Here is a 23,794-nt window from a genome sequence, read left to right as displayed (position 1 = left end):
AGTGACACAGCGTAGCTTGGGGCTCCTTCACCTGCACCGGCCCTTCCAGCGTCCTCTCTCAATGTATTTGCAGTCTTTTTAAAATGAGGATGCCCCAAATTGTATAAGCTGCAGGTCCCACTACACCTGGCTCTGCCCCTGTACCCACGTGCAACAGCGTCCACTCACCTCCCTCTTTCCCTCACTGCCACTTCACACAGCCCTCTCCTTCCTCGCCCGTGATGTCTTCTGTGTCGTGCCTGCGCACGGCTAGGGGCTTCCTGAGTTTCTGTTTACAGACAGAAAGTTGCCCTGCTCCAGCTCTGCCTTTGTCACAGAAGGACATCTTTGCTAAACCTGACAGTTGCTTGACCTTTGATCACCCTGCTCCTGGCCTGATCCTCCTCAGCACCCTACACACATACTCTGCTGGGGCTTTTACCTTCTCATGCTTTGGGCCGTCCCTGATCAACCCAAACCTCTAAAATGGGCAGAGTGCTCCAGGGGAAATTAGCCTTAGAGAGCAGCCTTCTCGAAGGACCTGAACTACTCAGGACTCAGTGGCCTCTTTCATCCTGTCACTGCCTCTTGGGGCAAGGTGAGCCCCTGTCCCATGTCCAGTGGGCCCCAAGGGGTAAGCACTTGCCCATGTTACATACAGCTGGATGGGTACAGGGTGGGCACTAGAGCTTGAGTCTTTTTGGTTAACTCCTTCTGCCCAGTGATGTAACCCTTGGAACTAACGTGCTTTCTAACTTCCGAGTGTGATGCGTCAGAAGAAAATCCACCTCCAGTTCTAAGTGTGTTAGGGGCAGACCTCCCTCCTGTTTGAGCTTCTCAGGTGTTGATTATTCTGATTCCCCAGGAAAAGGAAGTGGGGGGTGGCTCAAGGGCATGACAAACTCAATTTAGGAATCTCTAAGTGCATCTTGATGGATAACTGCTTTAGGAGCAATTATTAAGCATCCGTCTTCACGCGTCACAGTGCTGAAGGGTTTCACAGTCAATATCAGGCCATTGCTTCCCGTGGGTGAACAGTCCAAGGCAGAGGCAGAGAGGTGATAATCATTATCACCTCTGGCATTTGTCGAACATTTACTAGGTGCCAGGACCCCTCTTAATCGTTACTTGTGTAATCTCATTTAATCTATGAAAAACTCATGAAGCAGGTACTGCTATGAACCCTTTTTACAAACAGGGGAATGCAAGTGCAAGGAGGTTAAGTCATGCATCCAAAGCCCTTTGGGTAGTAACTGGTGGGGCCAGGGTTTAAAACTAGGGTTGTCTGACTCTAGAGCCAAAAATCTCAAGGCCAATGCAGATTCAAGTAAGTAAAAATAAACTAAAGGATTAGCTCGTAGGATGATGCATGAGAAGGGAATTTTGCTTTGCACAGCGAACATGAAGTGGGAAGAGAGCTGCCTTGGGACTGTGTCCTGGGCTCCGATCCCAGCTCACCCACTTCCAACCTGTGCAGCCTTGGGCTACTGACTTGACCTCTCAGGTTTCTCCTCCATTAGTCCAGGGCAGCAGGACCTGTTTCCAGAAGTTATGCAGAGAATTTGCTGGTGTGATGGCCTAGGGTAGGTGTTAATTTCCTTGTCTTCCTGTGCCAGTTGTCAAGCCTTTTGGGAGAGAGGGAGGAGTCTTACTTCAGGAGAAACATGTCCACCCAGCCCCCCGGCACCCAGTCTCTGGATGGGACCTCCTGCCGTCACTCTTTTCTTCTGTCTGCTCTTGGTTTCTGCAGCTCTCAGGCAGCAGTTGCCTCTGGGTTTTCTTCATGGGGTGTTTTTTTTCCCCCTTCTAAAAACACGGATATTCTCTTGCATAACCACAATACAATTAACAAATTCAAGAAATCTAACCTCGATGCAACACTTTAATCTACTATACAGTCCATATTTAAATTTTACCAGCTGCCCTAATTATGTCATTAGTGTTTAATCCAGGACCATATTTCTACCCCCCTTAAAACTGGAAGAATGTCTCAGCCTTTTCTTTGTTACCTACACACTGAGGGTTTTGAAGAGTAAGAACGCTCCCTAGTCCTTTGTGCACCTTGTCCAGGCTCACCCCCAACCCCCACTTCGCCCAGATTCACTAGGGTCAAGTGACTGAGGCACTCTCCTTAGCCTCAAACTTTAAGAAAGTGTCAAAAAACTCAGTAATCAAGATAAGTAACATTTTTCTGCCTACCTTATAGGGCCACGAGAGAATCAGATGGTGAGAGTTCTCTGTGAACTGTAAAGAGTTTTACTTGATATTTTCCCTCCTCCTATAAAACAAATAATCCTTTATTTCCATAAAGACCATATGCAGGTCTGCCACATTATTTTAATGCAATATTTAAAAAAAATCAAAATCAGCCCTGGCTGGTGTGGCTCCGTGGGTTGAATGCTGGTCTGCGACTCAAAGGGTTGCCGGTTCAATCCCCAGTCGGGGCATGTGCCTGGGTTGTGGGCATGAAAACGGGCAGATGTGGGGGCACGGGAGAGGCAACCACACATGGATGTTTCTCTCTCTCTTCTTTCTCCCTCCCTTCCCTGTCTTTAAAAATAAATTTAAAAATATTTAAAAAAATCAAAATCAGTATAAAAATTTCATGAACAGAATATCAGCATTTTCAGCAAAGACAGGAGGAGTACCAGGGCCACTGGAAACCCTGTGGGAGCCTCGAGCTAAAGGGACATTCAGTAACACCGGTCCAGTCTTGACTGACAGTACTTCATTTGCCACAGATGTTTTGCATTTTTATTTTTATTATTATTTTTTCCCTTTTTAAATTGTATTTTCTATCACCATTTATACTCCTGGCACCTACCTCCCTTCCCCACCATCACCACACGATTGTCCATATCCATGATAATTTTTATTTTTAAAACTTCACATAAAAATATTATTAACCTTGATTCTTGAGTTTCTGCAGGGTGGATTTTCTCCCTCCCCCCTCATCCTGTCCTCAGAACAAGGGGGAGAGAGAGGTAGGGCTCGCAGCCAGCGCTGTTCTTGCACCCGGGCCAGAGCAGAAAAAGAGGGAGAGTGGGGGACAGAGAGGCCTGGAGCCCAGGGTGGGTCTGGCCTGCAGCCCTCTAACAGTTTCCAGCTGCTTCCACACCCACCAGACTTCCTGCCTTGGGAGTGGTGTTTGGTCGGATTTCCCCCCCTCTTTTCCCATCAAATGTGTGATCTAATTAGATCCTTGGATCCTCTCATGTCTACTAGTCTTCCTTGTCTTAACACTCCAGTGCTCCCCTGAGCTGAACCTATTCTCACCCTAGAGCTACCCGTTTTCATTCATCCTTGGAGCCCCTTCCAGGTCTGTTACTGGCCACTCTCCGAGAGAAAGGACCTGTCCAGTGCTGGGTGAGCACCACGGTACTGGTCCACGTTGCCCACAGCTCTGGTACAAAGGACAAGGGCTAAGGGGCCCAGGGGAAGGGTGTTAGCCAGACTGAGGGGCAGGCTGTGAGGGAGCAGAAAAGAGCTCTGGACCAACTGCAGGGTCAGCCTTGCCTCCCATGTAAGAGGCGGGTTATATTTACCTCTTAAGCTTCAGTTGTTTTTAAATATTTTTCTGCCTACCTCATAGGACCATAAAAGAACCAAATGAGATAATGAATGAGTGTGCTTTGTGAACTGTACAGGGTTTAACTCGATACTATCCCTCTGTCATAAAACAAATAATCTTTTCTTTTTATAAAGACCATGTTCAGATCTGCCACATTATTCGACCTAATCCATGAGAGGAGTGCTGACTGATTCAGGGGCCATGTCCATCCTTGCCTTTAACCAGCATTTTTGTCACACTGAAGCAGGTCACTAGGACAAACTAGAATCCCCTCCCATACCCCTACCCACTTCCCCACATTCCATCACAGTGCAAAACATAGTACGTGGGGCTTAAGAGTTTGTGGGGAACTGTGTGTGTGTCTCTGCTGAAGGCTTTTCTTTTTTAAAGCTCTACTGAGGTGTAATTGATTTATGATAAACTGCAGATATTTAAAGAGTAAAGTTTGATACATTTTGTGAAACTATAACCACATTTAAGATAATGCACCTATATGCATCAAGCCCCCAGATTTCTTCTTGCCTCTTTGAAATTCCTCTGTCCACTCCACCCCATGCAACTTCTGCACTGCCTCCTGTCACTGCAGATTGGTTTGCATTTTTAAAGAATTTTATACAGTGGATTCATACACTATGCACTTTTATTGGGGGGGATCTGACTTCTTTCACTCAGCATCATAATTTTGAAATGCGTCATGTTGTGTAGGTCAATAATTCATTTCTTTCTTTTTATATATTTTATTGATTATGTTATTATAGCTGTCCCATTTTCTCCCCTTTCACTCCCCTCCACACTGCACCCCTCTCCCACTGACATTCCCCCCCTTTAGTTCATGTCCATGTGTCATACTTGTAAGTTCTTTAGCCTCTACATTTCCCATACTATTCTTGCCCTCCCCCTGTCTATTTTCTACCTACCATCTATGCTACTTATTCTCTGTACCTTTTACCCCTCTCTCCTCCTCCCACTCCCTTGTTGATAACCTTCCATGTGATCTCCATTTCTGTGGTTCTGTTCCTGTTCTACTTGTTTGCTAGTTTGCTTTTGTTTTAGTTTTAGGTGTGGTTGTTAACAATTCTGAGTTTGCTGTGATTTTACTGTGCATGTTTTTTATCTTCTTTTTCTTAGATAAGTCCCTTTAACATTTCATATATAAGGGCTTGGTGATGATGAACTCCTTTAACTTGACCTTATCTGAGAAGCACTTTATCTGCCCTTCCATTCTAAATGAAAATTTTGCTGGAGAGAGCAATCTGGGATGTAGGTCCTTGCCTTTCATGACTTGGAATACTTCTTTCCAGCCCCTTCTTGCCTGCAAGGTCTCTTTTGAGAAATCAGCTGACAGTCTGATGGGAACTCCTTTGTAGGTTACTGTCCCCTTATCTCTTGCTGCTTCTAGGATTCTCTCCTTCATTTTTACCTTGGCTAATGTAATGATGATGTGCCTTGGTGTGTTCCTCCTTGGGTCCAACTTCTGTGGGACTCTCTGAGCTTCCAGGACTTCCTGGAAGTCTATTTCCTTTGCCAGAATGGGGAAGTTCTCCTTTATTATTTGTTCTAATAACTTTTCCACTTGTTGCTCTTCATCTTCTCCTTCTGGTACCCCTATAATTCGGATGTTGGAACGTTTAAAGATGTCCTGGAGGTTCCTAAGGCTCTCCTCATTTTTTTGAATTCTTGTTTCTTCATTCTTTTCTGTTTGGTTGTTCCTGTTTTCCTTCTGGTCCACTCCATTGATTTGAGTCCCAGTTTTCTTCCCATCACTATTGGTTCCCTGTGCATTTCCTTTCATTTCACTTAGCACAGCCTTCATTTTTTCATCTAGTTTGCAACCAAATTCAACGAATTCTGTCAGCATCCCGATTACCAGTGTTTTGAACTGTGCATCTGATAGGTTGGCTATCTCTTTGTTGCTTAGTTGTATTTGTTCTGCAGCTTTAATCTATTTTTTTATTTGGGCCTTTTTTTTTTTGGTCTCAGTGTGCCTGTTACATATGAGGAGCGGAGCCTTAGGTGTTCACCTGGGCGAGGCAACCCATGTCACTGGGCTGTGATGCTATATGTGGGGGAGGAGTCCGAGAGGCAACAATGGCGCTTGCTCCTCTCTCTGCTGTGTTTTCTGTCACTTCTTCCACTTCCCACAAGCAAGTGGGGCCCTTCTGGTGCTGATTCCCATGTGGGTGGGTTTGTGTACATTCTAGGACCCTGTGGGTCTCTCCAACGAACTCTCCTGTGAGGCTGGGAGTTTCTCCTGGCACCTCAACCCCCACAGGTATATTCAATTGGTGTTTTGAGGCTTTATTTCCCGGCATTGGGACCCTGGGTTGCATGGTCTGTCTTACTCCTCAGTTTCACCTCGTTTATCTGTGCGCGAATGTGGGGCTGCCTGGTCCGTCCGCTGCTACCTTGCGCACCCAGGGTCCACCAGCCACTGCTTTGCTGCAACCCCTCTCTGCCCAGCTGCCTGACTCCGCCCCTCCTACCAGTCTGGATGAATGTGTCTACATTAACTCCTTGGTTGTTGGACTTTCATACAGTTCAATTTTCTGTTGGTACTGGTTGTTTTTTGTTTCTAAATTGTTGTTGTCCTTCTTTTGGTTGTACGAGGAGGCACAGTGTCTCTACCTACACCTCCATCTTGGCCGGAAGTCAATAAGTCATTCTTTTTATTGCTGAGGCCGAGTCTGTTGTAAGGACGTGACGCATACATGTGCTCACCTTTTCATGGACTTCGGGTGTTTGCAGTGTGGGGTCTTCCAAAGCGGTTGCTGTGAACATTGGTGAACAGTCTCTGTGTGGACGTGCACTTCCGTTTTTTCCGGGTACAAACCTGGGAGAATGAATGGCTTGTTTGGTTACTGTATGTTTAACTTTTTAAGAAACTCCCAAACTTTTCCAAAGTAAAGGTATCATTTACATTGTCCCCAGGAGTGTCTGAGTTCCAGGACATCTACGTCCGTGTCAGCACTCAGTGTGTGGTTAGTCTTCATCTGAGCTATTGTAGTGAGTGTGTGGAGTCATCTCATTTGCGTTTGCATTTCTCTAGCAGCCAGTGACGTTGAACATCTTTTCATGTGCTTCAACATCACACATCTTCTTTGGCAGAGTGTCCGTTTAAATCTTTTGCCCATTTTTATAGTGGTTTTTTTTTTTTTTTGCCACCTTAGTATTAAGTGTAAGAGTTCTTTATATGTGCTACATAAAAGTCCTGCACCAGTTACATGTTTTGTGAATGTTTTCTCTCAGTTTATGGCTTACCTCGTCCTTTTTGTAGCAGTGTCTTTTGAAGAGCAAGGCTTTTTTATTTGCTGAAGTTCAGTTTATTGATTTTTCTTTATCATTGGTACATTTTGTGTCATATTCAAGAAATCTTTGTCAGACCCAAAGTCACCAAGATTTTCTCCTGTCGTCTTCTAGTTTTAGCCCTTACATTTAGATCTTAGTCCATTTTGAGTTCATTTTTAATGATACAGTAGAAGGGTCTCGGGCAGGGGTGTCAAACTCATTTCACCGGGGGCCACATCAGCTTTGAGGTTGCCTTCAAAGGGCCAAATGTAACTTTAGGACTGTATACATGTAACTACTCCTTAACAGTTAAGAGAGAGCTCAGCGCTGCTGCCAGGTGGAAACAAAGTGCAGGGCTGGATAAAACAAGGTGGAGGGCCAGATTCGGCCCGCGGGCCTTGTGTTTGCCACCTGTGCTCTAAGGTTTTTTGTTTCGTTTCGGTATGTGGATCACCACTTTTCCCAGCATGGTGTGTTGAAGAAGCTGTCATTTCTGCCCTTGAGTTGCCTTTATGCCTTTGTTGAAAATCAGTTGAGTTTGTACGCAGTTTATTGTTGGACTCTTCTGTCTGTTTATCTTATGTTTATCATTATCTGACACCACGATGTCTTGATTACTGCAGCTTTATAGTAAGTCTTGATCTCAAGTGTGCCTTCCAACTTTATTCTTTCTTTTCAAGTTCTACTTATTCTAGGTCCTTTGAATTTCCATATGAAATTCAAAGTCAGCTTGTCAATTTTTACAAAGAATATGCCTGGATTTTGTTTGGGATTATAACTCCATTGAAAAATATGGGACAATTGCTATCTTAACAATACTGAGTTCTCTGATCCATGCAAACTATCTCTCTCCCTTTATTTGGGTTCTATTTAACTTCTCTCAGCAGCATTTTGTAGTTTTCAGTATAGGTCTCACATATCTTTAGTCAAATTTATCCGTGCTTCATATTTTTTACACTATTGAAAGTTATGTTTTTAAAATTTTAATTTTTAATTGTTTGCTGCTAATATATAGAGATACAACTGTTTTTTTTAAAAATACAGACTTTATATCCTAATTCCCTTTTAAAAACTTACTTTAACAGAACAGGAGCCTGGAAATACTGAGGTGCAGGGTATTTGCATGATATAAGCATTAAAATGGCATGTAAAACATCAGCATCTTTCCTTGTTTTACATCAATAACACATTCCATTAGCAACCCTGCAGCCAGCTGGCCTGGAAAGTCTGCTAGAGGGAGGGGTGGTATGGTGATCCTGACCCTCCACAGGCAGTACTTCCTCAGGTTTTTGGGGTGTGCTTGAGGGTGAATGAAACAGGTGGCAATGCAGTGCAGCCCCTTTAAGAGACCAGGGCCAACCAGCCATCAGACCACTGGGGAGGCAGCCTAGGAGATAAGATAAGGCTCTTGGCTGGTTTAAGCTCAGGTCCTGAGCCACAGTGGCTGGGCTACTGATAGACAAACAGGAACCAGGGTTGATAAGGAGAAGGTGCCAGCAACTAGACCCAGGCTGGCCAGAGGTGGAGCAGCCCAGTCACCCATTGGGACCTGAAAGGAGAAGAGAGTATTAGTTGTGGGTGTTAGACCGAGGGCATCTGCAATCTTCTGTATATCCTGTCATTTATGATGATTGTTTAAAATCCCTTCTAGACTGCACTTAAAGGCCTTATATGTAGTAAATGTCCAATAGGTATATTTATTGTGCTCTTAATGCTTTCTCTACTAGTATCTTCATGCTCTAGTGAGATGCTCTGATATAGGAGCTGGAGACTACCTGATTTCTTGCTCAAACTAGGAAAATCCTGGCAAGGACTTACTCCAAAGAGCCTGGAGCTGCTCATTTGCACATATCTGCATAGATTTGCATACATCCTACATGTAGATACTTTTATGCTGGATTTAGATTTCCTTAAATCCGCTGGCTATTTTTAAAGGGCTAAAGAGGGGATCTGTGTGTACCCATTCTGCCCACCCGTCATCTGCATCCTGCAAAGATGTGAAAAACGATTTCTGCTACTTTGAAATGAAAAGACCACCACCTGTGGCCACACTGTTCATGCAGACATGAGCAATCCTTTGCCTGTCAAGACGTTTCCCTTCTTCCTTTCTATTACAGTTCCTAGTTCCACTCTCCAAACTGCTGAGTGAGGCAGGCAGTGGTTAAGGCAAAGCAATCCTCTAGCTAAACAGGCAGGCACTGAAACCGCTTAGCCGCCTCCCAGGATTGTGCATTGGCCCTGGCAGAGGCTCTTCCTCCAACCTGAAGCCCGCCTTCCCACCACTTCTGTCCCAGGCCTGGGAAATGCTATGACTACCATTGTCTGTTCTTCCTCCACCAGGAATAAATAAAAATATCATTCCCTCCCCCAGATCCCAGCTCCTCTATTGGCCCGTGAAGCAAATATTTCATAATGTGGGCTCATCCAATTGGGCATCTTGCCAGGGCCAAGCGCCTCAGGTTGTGAGTGTGCTCCAATCAGGTGGGGTGGCTGGGGTGGGACTAGAGGGCTCCCTCTGCACATGGGAGGCAGTGCACTACTCAGGTGCATGGCGTCAAGGTGAGAGTCGCCACTTCCTCAGGGCTGGGAAGAGGGGACCAGGCAGTCCACCATCCAGCTGGAGGCAGCCCAGTGCTGAAGGGGTTAAGGCCAGTCAGCATGTGTGGCTGTTAATGATTGTTACTCACCAGGGACCTGGTGAGTATTAAAGGGAAACCTTTCTCCTGTTTTGAGTGTGGAAGGAGTCAGGGTGAGAGCTCAGGGGACAGCAGAAGAGCTCCGGTGAGTGAGTTGTTGGTTATCTGTCCACTGTGTGTTTGTCTGGGTGGCTGCGGACCAGGTGAGGGAAGGCTAGATATATCCATTCCTGCAGCTGGAGCTGGCTTTTGTTCCAACCAGATACAAATTCTCAGCTTGGGGCCAGATTTCCATATCATTCCTGGTTACTAGAAGGAAACCTTCAGGACTGTTTTAGTCCAAGGAGGTAAACTACTTGGCACAGAAGCGGGAGGCACAAAGCATTGTCTGTTCTGTGCGGAGACAATGGTTTTGTGCAGCCGCCCTGCAGGCAGAGCTGCAGCCGCTGCTCTTCCTCTCTCTCCGAGCCATTGTCTCCAGAGCTCTGGGCACAGGCGCCGTGGCCTCTCTGGAGGGCCAGTTCCCTGGGACTGCCACGGAAGAAGGGTGGAGAGGGCACAGCCGGAGGAGACCGACATAGTGGTGTCGTGCCTTTTACCCTTTTTACTTAGGTGTGGAGAAGTGGAAGGGAGACAGCCAGTCAGGCAGTGGTGCAGAGAGTTGGAGGGAGAACTCTTAACTCAGTAAGACAAAGTTGTCATTTGGGAGCATGGTTGAAATCTGGGAAGGAGGGGCACCTGTCTTTGGGGTCAGGTATTTATTGCCCACTCTCCCCAACTTCCCATGCAGATCCCTTGTTCCCTTACCCTCCGAAACACATACGTGCTCTTGGACTCGGGCACCTTCTTGTGACAGGTCAGACTTGTGAGGGAACGTGGACAAAAGCCCCTGGGCTCTGTTGCAGGAGGTGGATCAGCCCAACTTTCTCAGATGATGTCTGTGTGTGTGTGTACGCCCTCGCATGACAGAAAAGGAGAGCCTGATTAGTCTCCGGAGCAAAAATGTTGACTTTACCCCCTCGAAGCCAGGAGCCCTTTTGTCCTCCGCCTTCTTCTTGGGAGGAAAAAGTTTCAGATGGAATAATGGTGATGTGAGGAGGCTCTGGAGGGGTCTTTGGTTAGGAACAGAGTGCTCCTGTGCGTTGAAGGCAGATCTGGGAGATAGGGCAAACCCACCTGGTGGCTGGCTTTTCCGGGTGCCTTCTGTGGCTGGACTGCCCTCAGGCAAACAGAAACTGGGCACAGGACGGGAGGTGCCAGCCCTGAGAGCCACAGGGCAAGAGCAAAGCAGCCGAGTTTCTGGGCATGTGAGCCAAGCAAGAGGAGGGGGCAGAGACTGGGAGCGGAGTGAGGCCACTTGTCATGATCTGCCTGGTATTGAGAGCTGAGCGCAAATGTGACCAGCCTTCCAGGAGCAGCGCACACAGGAACGGCAGCTCCCAGCCAACGGGGGCTCCATGGGCGAGCGCCATGCAGTTACCCTGCATGCTCAGAAGGGCTTGGTGTAGCGCTCTGCTGTTGCCATCCTGAGATTATTATTGTTTTCATTTTTGATGTTTTATTGTTTATGCTATTACAGATGTGCCTTTCTCCCCTCCCCTCTCCACCCAGCCCACCCCCCTTCCATAGTCCATCCCTCCACCGTCCGTGGGTCTTCCATGTGTGTTCTTTGACTAGTGCCTGCACCTTCTTTCAGTCAGCCCCTCCTCCTTCCTCTCCACTTACAGTTGTCGGTCTATTCCCCAGTTCCGACATTTTTAATTTGCAAGGGGCTCTGCCTTTTTTATTTTGCCCTGGGCTTTCTTTGTAAATTATGTAGCCCCTGCTATTCCAGGCCTGGCCAGAAGTTGGAGCAGCAGGATAGTTGTTCGAGTGCTGCAACAGGTGTAGAGAGATGCACCTGTTACTCAGGTGTCAGCTACCAAGACTGGCTTCTGTCCTAATTTGGACCAGCACAGCATCCCTTTCCTCTTCTCTACTGGACTCCCAAAGCATTCTGTTCCTCCTTGTCACAGCTCATCTCCCTTCAAGGCCACTGCATGGCAGGGGGACAAGGGAGGGAACAGCAATGTCCCTTACTTGATTTCTGTCCTCATTTTCCCTTCTTCCCCAGGCCCCTTCTTTTCCTTGCCTGGGCTCCAGGCTGGGGTCTGGGCCTGGGAGCACTTCTACCACTCTTCTGAGATCCTCCCTCCCTTCTCTAAGCCATGTTGTCCACAAACACACTCTGGCACCTGCTTCATATGCCGTTTGTTAGCAGCATGGGTTCCATCAGGTCTGGGTGGGTGCAGGGGAAGGGAGAGTCCTACACCTGCTGTCCTTGGTGGCAGCTCCTTTCTCTCTTCCCCCTGTGCTGGCTCGTCTTGCTCTGGACCAAAAGACCCTGCAGACCACCTCTTTCCTCTTCCTCCTTGCCGCCTTCGTCAGAAGTTGGCCAATCTGTGAAGAAAGGGAAGGCAGGAGGGAGGACATCCTCTGTGTCTCTCTGGACTTTTTCTCCTGAACTCTTGCACTTTTTCTCTGTCCTCTCCCCACCTCCTTGAGCTGCAGTATAACCTTTCCCAAATGCCCCCCACCCCACACCACCTGCCCCTAGTAGGGCTGTTAGTAACAATCTTTCTATTTTTATTTAATTTTTAATTTTTAATTTTTTCTTAATAAATGAGCACAGGGACATCTTGGGGAAGTCGAGAGGGGGAGGTATATCATAGAAAGAGAGGAAAGGAGGGAGGAGGAGAGGGAGGGAGAGAAGCATTGGTGTGAGAGGGAACAATCCGCGGCCTCCCGTACATATCCTAACCAGGGATCCAGCCTGCATCCTAGGTGTGTGCCTTGACTGGGAATCAAATCCACAACATTTGTGGTGAATGGGAGGATGCTCCAACCAGCTGAGCCACTAGACTAGGGCAGTAACAGTATTTTTTTTAAAGATTTTATTTATTTATTTCTAGAGAGGGAAGGGAGAGAGAAAGAGAGAGAGAGAGAAACATCAATGTGCAGCTGGGGGCCGTGGCCTGCAACCCAGGCATGTGCCCTGACTGGGGATCGAACCTGCAACATTTTGGTTTGCAGCCCGCACTCAATCCACTGAGCTATGTCAGCCAGGGCTAGTAACAGTTATTTTTAAACTCTGGAGGGGAGTCTTAATACATATATTTTTTAAAATGATGGATTATCCAAATTAATTTTTTATAGACTTTGAAATGTATCATTTGATTTTAGATTTGTAATATTTTTGTTATTGTTGCTGGGAGGAGATTTCTGTTTCTTTTCAGTTTAACTGAAGACTAAGGGCACATGTATTCCCGGAGGACACTGAGCACACAGCTGGCGGAAGGACAGGCTGGTTGGAAGTCAAGGATTTCACAGACTACCAAAATATTAGAACTGGACAGTGGCTCAGAGAATGTCTAGCCCGGCGCTGTCCAATGCGCTGTTCTGTCTGTGGAACATGCTACAGCTGCTCTGTCCAGTGTGGTAGCCACTGTGGCTATTGAAATGTGGCTGGTATGACTGAGGAAGTGGGGTTTCATTTTATTTAATTTTAATGATTAATTGTAAACAGTTACATATAACGATGGCTACTAAATCAGATGGCATAGATTTGGGATAGTGCTACTAGTTTGTTTTATTCCTTTATTAATGGTTATAACCTCAGACACTTAGCAACTATTACATGTCAAGCATTCTCCTACACCAGCAAATTTTAACCAGTGTGCTGCAAGAATTTTTAAAATATGCGACACCTGGCTGTTTAGTCAGAGGCACTGACCTCTTTTCCCTTAGACTGTCAAATAAAAAAATGACAGCAGCCAGCACAGCAATAGCCGTCTGGTGTGACTGCCCCATCTCGAACCATAAACATACAGGTCACGTAACAAGAGTTGTACCTTATGGGTCAGGTTGCATAATAAGGTTGCATCTTATTGTTTAATCTTGGTACCAGAAATTCTTATATGCAAGTATAAGCACCTGATTTTTTAAAAAGTCACTTTGGAGCAAAAAGTGTAGGTGATAGATTTTGCAAATCAACTAAAACTGTACCTATTTTTGTCAGATTGGCAAAAAATACATTTTCTGATGTGCTACAGAATTTTAGTAATTAGTTTATGTGTACCAGGAGATGAAAAAGGTTGAGAATTGCGGTACTAGATGCTTTAAATGTGACCTCGTTTAATCCTCACAGCAACTCTAGCATCGCTGCATGTCACAGATGCAGAACCTGAGGCCAGGGAGGTAGCAGATCAGTGCTGAGAGCCCTGCCCTCCTCCTTTTCCTTAAGGATAATCCACGCTCCATGTCAGAGGAGCTCATGACAATTGTCCTTAGTCCACAGAGGGACACAACACCAACACCTCTCCCAGGCATAGCTGTTTTCTGCCTGGTTCCACTGGTGGCCCTTGTTCCCAAGCTCCTTTTGGACCCTCCCTCTAGCAAACCACAATCCAGGACATTCCTCTGCCCTCTGAGCCCTTGGCAGGCTCCCCAAGTACATGGGAAGTTCCAGACTCCTCAGTCCTGGCAAAGGAGATATTCAGAATTTCCCACAATCCATGTGTATCCCTGATGGCCTGTTACTCCCAGTCTAGGAGGGACAAACAGCTGAGCCTCTCTCGGGGCACAGGGCAGATCTGTCCTGGCACAGGAGCAGCTCTACCCTAGAGATTTGCTGCCATCCACCTGCCTCTGTACCCTTATCCCATGCAACCCCCCAGGTGAAGTCTTCTTCCTCCAGAAGTAGTCACCCAGGCTCCTGCTCTCCCACTCCCATGGATTTATTGCTCTCCTCTTCCCCAGACAAATCCTCTGCTTTGTAGATGCTTATCAGAATCCAGCTGGCCACTGGGGAGGGGGCAGGGAGAGGAGGGGCCACGGAGCAGATGGAGAACTTGTTCATGGGATCTGGTGAGACGAATTTGAGGCTGAACTCTCCTGCCTCTTTCACTCACAATTCAACATCTCAGAGCAGAATGGCACACGTCCCCTCCTCCAGCCATGGTCAGGACACTGGCCTGCCTCTACAGCCACTCCTTAGACAGCCCTGCAGTTCCTGCTGGGTGTGACTGCCGGCCAGGGCACTGTGACAAAGAAGGCTAGGCTGTAAGGCGTGTGGATGTGGCTGTTCCTCCACATCTCTGTGCTTAGGCAGGACCCCCACCCCACATCACACACAGTCCCCAGATATATGCCATGGGGGTTAAGAGTGGGAGGGTCTGTGGCTTTCATCCCTACATCCTCCCAGCAGGCGTGGGGCTGGAATATTCCTGAACCATGAAGCTCTCTTCCTTTTCTTTCTTGGAGACCAGGAGCTCAGGTTGGGCAGATAGAAGGGACTAGGGCAACCAAGGAGACGGGAACTTTGCCTTGTCTCTCCTGTCACTATAGCTGGGCCAGTGGACCTCAGCTTCCCTGATTCTAAAAGGGGCCTTGTCTTCCTTCCAGTGCAAGGACCAGGGACCACACCTGTGAATTCAGACTTTCCCCTCAGTTCTGAGCCCTCACGGCGTGATCATCTTTCTTCCTCTGCTGTCTAGTCTGGTGGAAAATTTGTGTTGTCTACCGAACAAGACTTCACTTACTACCATTGTTTCATTCTCAAAGGGGAAAACTAAGGCACGGAATAGCTTGACCCTCAAAAGTTGCTGGATTGGGAACCAAAAAGGCATTTGTTGTAGCTTTTGAGGATGTGGAAGGAAGGACATCAACCCGCTTCATATGAACACTTTGTAAAATTCTTTCCTGCGGGGTGGGGTCACTGCTCTCTGTGGGACACCAGAACCAAATCTGCTGAGCTAGGGATGAATGGCCTTCCATGGGCCTGAGAGAGGACAGCTGGGCTGCCTCAGCTTCTGAAAGGTAGGGGGTTGGGGTTGGGCTCAGAGTTGGGGGAGGAGGGGTAATTAATTATTGCCCTGCCCTGTTACCTCTTGGGACTCTTTCTGTGTGGCCAACTGTCAGGAGAAGGCAACTTGGAGGCCAAGGGGAGGGGACTGGAGCCTTCTCCCTCTTACTATCTGGCTTAGCTGGGGGCTGAGAGACGGAAAATGTGGAGCTGGAGCCCCAGGAAGCTCCTTTTCCTCCCCCTTTCATTTCCCTCTCCCCCTTGCAGGGAACAAGATGAAAGCCCAAGGACAGGAATGTGAGGTGCTCGGGGAGCTGGGTTGGCCCAGTTTTCCACGCTGGGACAGGGCGTGAGGGGAGAGTGCCCTCATCCTGCCTGTGGCCACCTCTGGGCCCTAGAACCACAGTTTTCAATACTTGAAGGGACACCAGTGTTCAGACAGTTTGGGAATGGCTGCCCAAGGAACGACAGCCAATAATGTGTCCGTCTTGAAGGACACTGGCGTGGGGTGCTGGAGGGCCCTGTAGTGTCTCTGGATCACTGAGAGGTGGGGAGGGCACTCGAGAGGCTGGCAGAGCAGCTTCTTACCAACCAATAAGGAGGAAGTTCCATGTTTTAGTAACTGGCATGGCAATGCTGAATATCCACCCTGGTTGTCTTCATTTTCCAGAAGACAAAAGGAGATCATAAAGTAAAATCATCAGTTTAAAGATGAGATCATCCAAGCTAAGATGGAAGATCTTCATGAAGATTCCTCACAAAGTTCTGAGAGATATTCAGATCCCCCCCACATTTACTCATGCATGTACATGCACACACCCCACATATTATACAGACACATAGGTATGCATTATACACATGTGTATACATGTTTATAGGCCTACAGCCACACATACTATACACACAACAAATACCACACAACACACATACATGTGTATCATACACAAACACAAATGTACACACATACACAACAGACATGTACACAGTCGTACACATAGACACATATACTATAACACAAGACACATCTCACCTAACTATACGTATACACATACACACTTACAAACAGACATACAGACACTTATGCACACACATTTACACACAGACATGCATATACCCTACACACATAGGCTTATCACACGTCATGCATATAGACACGCAACATACACAAATAGACACACTACCCACAGAGATACAACACCCATGCATACAGACATACACACACAGACACAGCACACACATACACGTAGACATATACACAGGCACATGCGCACAGTGAGCTGTTACCCTGACTAAAGAATACACAGGACCTCCCACCCTTACCCCACTGCCTTCGGCTTTCCTCTCTCCTGTTATTGGAATAAAAGGGACGCAGATGGGAAAGGACACCCACATAGGATGGGAGGGAGGAAACCCGTATCTAGGGTTTGATTTGTGATTTCCATCCCTTGGCTCCTGAGCCAGCTCTTGTGCTTCCTGCCTGAGGTGAGGGCCCAGCTCAGGGCTACCTTTCCCAGTGTCCCCTGACTGGCCATCGTCTGGAAAGAAATGTGTTTTCACTCTGAGGGTGAGGATGGGGTGTGAGCACAGGCAGAGGTAAGCGGGAAAGAGCAGTGTAGGTTTTATCCCCTCGACACTCAGCCCACTGGCCTAGCATTTTCAGAGGGATGTGACCTTGCTCGCCGGAGTACACCCTCTCCAAGTCATTTTGGAAATTACTGAGGCATAGGAGGAGAGGCAAGGCCAGGACAGAGAGGAGAGGGAGTGAGTGCAAGTACAAGTACAAGTACAAGGCTGGCAGCTGGGCCCGCAGAGCCTGCAGAAGTGGTGTTTTGATCTGTAGGCAGCAAATGGAAAAGAGACCATGCCTTTAGAGGAGCTCCTCTCTTGCAAATACCCAGAGGTGCCACAGGGCCTGAATCACTTAGGCCTCTTCTCTGTGTGCAACAGCAGTCAGGAGAACAGAGAGAGACTGGTGGGGAGGAGTCAGCTGGGGAGTATATGTTTTCCTAGGGATGACCAGGGGAGCTCCAGGAAGCAGGCACATCAGGGTTGTTGGAGATGTAAACCTAGCTGGGTTTTAATTGGGACAGAATGCTGGAGCAGATAAACTGCCTTGAAAATAATGATGAGATCCAGAAGCAGGAGGTGATGAGAAGGAGCCAAACTTCTCCCCACCTTCCCCTCTGTTGGCAGTAGAAATCCTCCCTGGTGTGGACAGCGCTGGCTTGGAATTTGCTAGCTGGAGGAAAAGAATGAAGTGGGAGGGGTGGGCCATAGGCAGCCGTCCTTCCCACTCACCTCGCTGTCCTCTCTCCATCTAATGAGCTGTAATGCCAGAAGCCAGAGCATTCTCTGGATGGAGAAGCCTGGCCAGGGCTAATTCTCTTGTCAGCAGATTCTCGGGAGCTATGGAAATGAAGCAGCTTGGTGTACGCAGATAACCAAGAGAGGCCCAGGGATGGAAGGAGTTGAGTGCCTTCCTATAGTTGTTTAATATTTATCACAGTAGGAGCTCTGGGCTTCTAGCCCGGGTGTGTGCGTGTGCAAACATGCATGCCTGCAAAGGGTCGTGAAGATTCAGGTGGAATTTGCTGCCTTTCAGTGTGTAGTGCCAGATACCACTCCAGATAGATGCTGATTCTTGGGGAGGACATTTGGAGAGAAATCAGTATGCAGTTATGTCTGCAGTGAGGTTGTCACTAGGTCGTTAGAGGCTTAGAGTGACTCCTCAACTGGAGAAAAGCCCCAACCAGATGGAGAGACAAATGCCTGGAGAGCAGAGAGGATCTGCCTCTTTTCTTTGTCATTTATTGGTTCTGGTGCTTCTGGAATGCCAGCCCCTCATGCCGAGCCTTCTAAACCCTGAGACCCTATGATGCCATTTTCTAGCTTTAGCACCTGGCATATTTCTTTATTTGTTTTTAAGCAAAATGATTAAAACCATTATGTCTTATGCATAAAACATTTCACGTTTTTGCAAGTTTACAGCTATCATTTTATAGGAGAAAAGCTAAGGGCTACCCTGGCTGGTGTGGCTCAGTGGGTTGAGCACTAGCCTGCAAACCAAAAGGTTGCCAGTTTGATTCCCAGTCAGGGTACATGCCTGGGTTGCAGGCCAGGTCCCCAGTAGGGGGCGCACAAGAGGCAACCACACATTGGTGTTTCCCTCTCTTTCTCCCTTCTTTCCCCCCTCTCTAAAAATAAATAAATAAAATCTTTTAAAAATAAGTAAATAAAATCTAAAAAACAAAACAAGAAAAAACTAAGGGGCAAAGAAGTCCAATCAAAGTGCTAATTTATGTTGCATCTTGGACCGAAAGCCTGTTCCTGCCCATTTTCTTTCCATGGATGCCACTGCCATTGGGGCCACCTTCGCAGGTACAGGTGACAAGGTTAACACCTGGTGGGCAACCCAGGAGTTTAGGGATGCTCCTGCCTCTATCCCCAAATCTCCTTTACTGCCTTTTCTTGGTGGAATTTGAGAGGTCTGTTTGGAGATGTGTTCATAACCATTTGTCCTTGAGAAATGGGGGCCCTTTGTCATCCCCAAAGAAAGTGCAGAGGAGAGTGAAAACTGATTAGCCCTCTTAGTTTCCTTTTTAAAAAATGTTCTGCACCTGGTAAATTCTTCCTGATGTCAAAACTGAAATGAAAAGCTTCCATTCTGTGTAATTTAGTGGAGAAGGAAAAGAACCCAAGCCAGGCATTCTGTGTTCTGTGCACTGTGTGCAGATGTAACCAAGGATTTCAGAGCTCTCAACAGGCAGGGCAAACTCTTGAGCCTCCATTCCTATTCCCTGTGCTGCCTTCACTGGGCATGGGAGAAGTCATTCAACTTGCAACTTAAGCAAAGGCTGCGGGAGGCCCCTGAGCTCAACTTGAAAGGAAAGAGGGTATTTTTCTTTTAGAGAAAGAAAACTCATTTTCCCAATGCACCTCCGCCCCCTCCTCCTATGCAGAGGAGCTTAATTGTCATCCCTTCCTAATGAAGATGGATCAAAGCCAAACAGTATGTTCAGGGAGAAGCCAGGCAGGGGAGTTGAGTGAAGGGGTGAGGGGGCAGAAACAACTTCTCTCATGGAGAGGAAGTAATTAATTTTAAGAGAGAGCAGAGATAGGAAGCCCTTGGTAATAGAATGTCAAACTCCAAATGCAGGTGGATAAAAATTAAATCAGCACGGAGAGTTTCTTTTGTTCGTTCATTCCCTGGCTCGTTCATTCAATGCACACTGTTCTGCTGTGCGTAGACAGAGACTTCAGGTGTGCACCGGGGGGCCCAGCTCTCCATAACCACAGTGGGGTTCGGGGAACTGGGTAGGGAGAATGTGGCATCTGGAACCTGAAGCCTCTTGTCATTAGGAGAAAACATTTGCAAACGTACCACTAAATGTCTGAGTATATTGGCCTTTTGATTTTAGGATTAGTTGCTTAAATATCAACAGCTGTTGATCCCAGCTCTATCTGACCAGCTTGTTTTATCACAGGTTAAATAATAATGTCCATCTGCTCTTCTGTTCATTGATTGCATTGTCCTCTGACCAAGTATTATCCTCAGTCCAAAAAAAAGATTAGCCCCTCCCTTTCAATGTCTGTTGTGACATCACAGAATTGCCATAACAACAGACTGTGATGTCACCAGAATGCCTGGTGCTGCTAAAAGGAACCACATTAGTCAGAAAGGATTTTATCTTCCAAAGATAAAAATGGATTAATCTTGAAAGCCAGAGGGAACTGAAATTTGCTAACAAAAAGAGCATCTCAGCAGTGTAAGAACAGTGGGTCTGGAGCCTTCCTTGCTTGAACCCCTTACAAACAACCCAAGCACGTAATGTAATGGACTGCAGAGCCAGTGGGCTTGCCTGGAGGTAGGGAGATGGAAGAGGTGACCTTCTGAGGCCCTTGTAGTCCAAGGACCCTAAGTCACGGAGGGCACTGGGAGAAGGGGAAATTTAACCGTCTTTGGTGTCTGGGGAGTGCAGGGGAATGAACAAAAATGCAGATCTCCTTGCCCTTGAGCAGATCTGACAGTTGCCAGCTGGAATTGATCACATTGCATCTGGGAAGATTTTCAGAAATAAACACATGGTGACCCCCCGGAGCCCCGTTTGCTGCCCTCTTCATCGGAAGTTTTAGGAAGAAGCTTTCCTTCAATTTTGCCCAAGCAAAGAAGCCAGTTCTTGCCACCCACTCTGCCTCTGCAACACCAGTGCCCTGTGCTCCACATGCTCCTCATCAGCTGGACCACCCTAAGCAGAGGGCAAGGGAGCTGGGGCTGTGTCCAACGGGAGTGTGTCGGGGACTTGGCAGAGAAGCTTCTCTCATTCTGCTCCTGCAGACGGAAAAAGGCTGGGCAGGCGGAGAGGAGAGAGGAGACATAATCAACCTCAGCTTCCAGGCAGCGTGGCAACAGCGTGAACCGGAGCTTCATTTAACCCTTGTGCCACAGGATCAGAAGCGTCTCTGGGAAGCAAGTTGATTTCAGCCCAAGGGCCTGTGTCCTGGGCTGGGAGTTGGACACAGGGAGAGCTGTCTTCCCACAGGTCGGCTGGCTGAGTTTCTGCCATGAACCTGGGCAGGCAGCCCCAGACTCCTCCGCCCACCCAGCTGCTCTGTGTCCTTAGCTCAGCGAGGTCGGACTACCTGGAAGTTGTACACCTGCTCCACGTACGCCTGTCTCTCCATCTCAGCATTTTCTCCTTGGGACTTGGACTGGGAGGATCATCCCCTGCTCGCCTGCTCTGCCTGGAGCACTCTGATGGGCTGAATGCTGGGGAGCCACAGGCCCCCTCGGGCACCTGGGCATCCCTCCCACCACCTGGGGAGAGCCCTCCCCCTTCCCTTGTGCTAGAGCCAGGAGGAGGGGGGACCAGCAGTGTTTGGAGCTCGGCCAGGGCCCTGCGCGGGACCAAAGGACTTACTGCTCAGAGGGATGGTAGTAGCAGGGTGGCTGGTGGGTCCTCTGAGGCTGCCGAACGGGGACAGAGCTGCCAAAAAGATGTTGAAATTTCGGGCTGATCGCCGGGTCAGGTAGGGAAGTCTTCAGTGGACATGAGCCAAGCGACGTGGGAGCTTGTGGAGTTGGCAGCTCCTTAGATCCGGGGCTTCAGAGTGTGGGGTCTGCGTGACCTGACCTGCAGGAGGGAGAGCAGTTAGGTCAGTGGCTGCTGCATTGCAGTGCTTGTCAAGGGGAAGCTATTTTGAAATTGGTGTTGCTGGGTTGGAGAGAGGACGTCATTTGTAGGGGTTGCTGGGTAGGAGAGTCTGGGGCAGGGAGAGACTTGCTGTGCCCTGGAAGAAGTGTGCCAGCTGACAGCAGACTGTGTGCTTCTGTGCGTGTGCGTGTGTGTGTTTACTAGGGCCTGCAGGGAAAGTCTCAGCAGAGTTAGCTCAGGAGCATGTAGAGCACAATGGGGCTGGGGTGGCAGACAGGTGCTTGGTGCCACTAGGGAAAAGCAGAGACCTTGGCTCCTTGAGGACCTGAGCTGTCACAGACTGCCAGCCCCCTGGACCCCTAGTTAGGGCAGAGCCAGGGATGAGGGTAACTAAACAGCTACCCTCCCTTGCAAAGCTCCCCTGCAGTTATGTCAAAGAGAGTATTCTGGTTGGACCTGGCAAGGAGGGAGGGAGGAAGAGAGTTTGGGAAGTGGGAGCAGGTGATCAATGTGGTAGTGTTAGAACCCAGGCCAGGTGGACAGGGCCAGAGTTAGGGTCCTGGTCAGCAAGCCCAGGCTGCAAAACCTAGATTTCCCTTAGGCAGTAGCTGCCACCCACTGTGCTTCTGCCTACTACATGGCTTTGAATTCCATCTGAACAGGACTGGTTTGGAAGCTGAAAAAAATGCCTTTCGACATTATCTTTAGCTTCAACAGAGAGCTCAAGGGCTGAGATGTGCCTGGGGCTATTGAAAGGGGGTCTCTGCAAGTTATCTTACTTCTCTTGTGCAGCTGAAGGGACCAAGCTAAAACCTCTTTCCTCTGGCACGAGCTGACCAGCTAGCCCTCTGCTGTGGGAGAGCTAATGTGGCCAGCTGGTGTCAGGACCCACAGCCTCAGCACAGCCTCCTCTGGGATCTGCCCAAGGGTGGACTGAGCCTGCTCTGGGCTCTCAGAAGTGTCTCTCTCAAGAGGGGTGGGTGAAGGGGACCTTAACACTCTTCCAGCCCCTCACTGGCTGCATGCTTGAATCTGCTGCAGCCTTCTTGCCAGGTGGTCCTCTGTGTGCAGAACCCATCTCAAATGGCTGCCATCTGTGGCTTAGACCCACTGTACCCGCCCCCTCCCTGCTCTACTTACTGCCCCTCCCCCCATTTCCCCAAAGAGTCACCAGGGAACTAGCTTGACATTCACTCCGCTAGAAGAGCCACAGCAGGACTTCCCAAAGGAGCCTCCACAATATTACTCCCCATCTGCCTCTGCCAGGAGACTCCGCCCCTGGCTCCCCCCTGCTTCCTGCAGGCCGTCCTTACAACACCCCACTCCTGGGCCACCCATCCCTTCATTAGATCTGACTGTTGAGCCAGCACCTAACCCCTGAGGTCTCCACAATATCCGGTAGCCTGGGAGACCCTGGACTTAGGGTGAGGATGGGTTCCAGCCCAAGCTCAGGAATGGAGTTTCTGGATCTCTTACTTCATTTAAGGGCATGGAACACAGAGCAGGGTAGGAAGGAGTCCAAGGTCACGAGAGAATTCTCTCAGCAGAAATGAGTGAGCAGTTTTTATGTGGAGCACTGGCAGGCGTTGTCCGTAGGGAGAGCCGCCACGCATGACATCTTCACTCTTGGATCCCCTCCCTGCCCCACCCACGTAACTGCCTAGGACGACCACCGAGAGGGTTAAATGGAGCTTATTTCCAGCCTCAGGGATCTCTAGTGAGTGGTTAACACTGGCTCGTGAGAGGTGTGTTTTCCACCCTCCACCTGGCTGCCGCTGTGTCTCTCAGCCTCTCCCGATCCCACTGGGGGACAGAGGAGTGAGCCTCTGCATGGTCACCAGCCCTGTTACTGCTCAGTGCCTGTCCACCCTAGGCTTGTGTTTGTGCTTTCTTCATCTTGACCACAACTTCTCTCCCCATTTTGCCTCCACAGCCACAATGAAAGACGGAACACATTTCTACACCCAGTGACCGGCCAGGTCCCAGAGGAAAACAAAAAATTTGACTTGAAAACGTAGGTTTGCTCCACTTACTCACTAACCTCTCCGTATTTAACTGCACCACCCCACTGCCACTTCACAGCTGGGAAGGGAGAGGGGATGGGGAAGGGGATCGAGGGGATTTAGGGTCAGTCCCTTCAGTTCTGAGGGCTGGAAGCCTCTGAGGCCCTCTGGCTTAACAGCCTCGTCCACTTTTCCCAAAATCTAGCAATTCTCAGGTGGGCGCACATCACAGGTGAAGCTAAAGCAGTGAGACAGGCCCGAGTCTGGAACGTCACCCGGGGGCTGCTGGGGGGAGCAGGGAGGGGACCTGACACAGTCCCGAGAGC

At 48.5% G+C, this 23,794-nt stretch overlaps 1 protein-coding gene across 12 annotated transcripts in view; it reads left to right on the top strand.

Annotated features, from left to right (window-relative positions):
• The window catches only part of PLEKHA6 (pleckstrin homology domain containing A6), a 136,538-nt gene that overhangs the window by 70,534 nt on the left and 42,210 nt on the right, over nt 1–23,794 (top strand). For 11 of the 12 annotated variants that reach the window (XM_045841599.1, XM_045841591.1, XM_045841598.1 and 8 more), the window contains one exon: nt 23,399–23,479. In XM_045841599.1, coding sequence (XP_045697555.1) covers nt 23,399–23,479 — 81 coding nt within the window. Of the gene's footprint in view, nt 1–21,178; nt 21,341–23,398; nt 23,480–23,794 lie in introns of those variants that run through there. The other variant, XM_045841590.1, reaches the window with a different exon arrangement.

Source organism: Phyllostomus hastatus, unplaced genomic scaffold, assembly GCF_019186645.2.
Source record: "Phyllostomus hastatus isolate PE091 unplaced genomic scaffold, TTU_PhHast_1.1 phas_contig_36, whole genome shotgun sequence".
NCBI lineage: Eukaryota > Metazoa > Chordata > Mammalia > Chiroptera > Phyllostomidae > Phyllostomus > Phyllostomus hastatus.
Note: the sequence above shows the minus strand (reverse complement) of the source record. Positions and strands in the feature narration are given on the sequence as shown.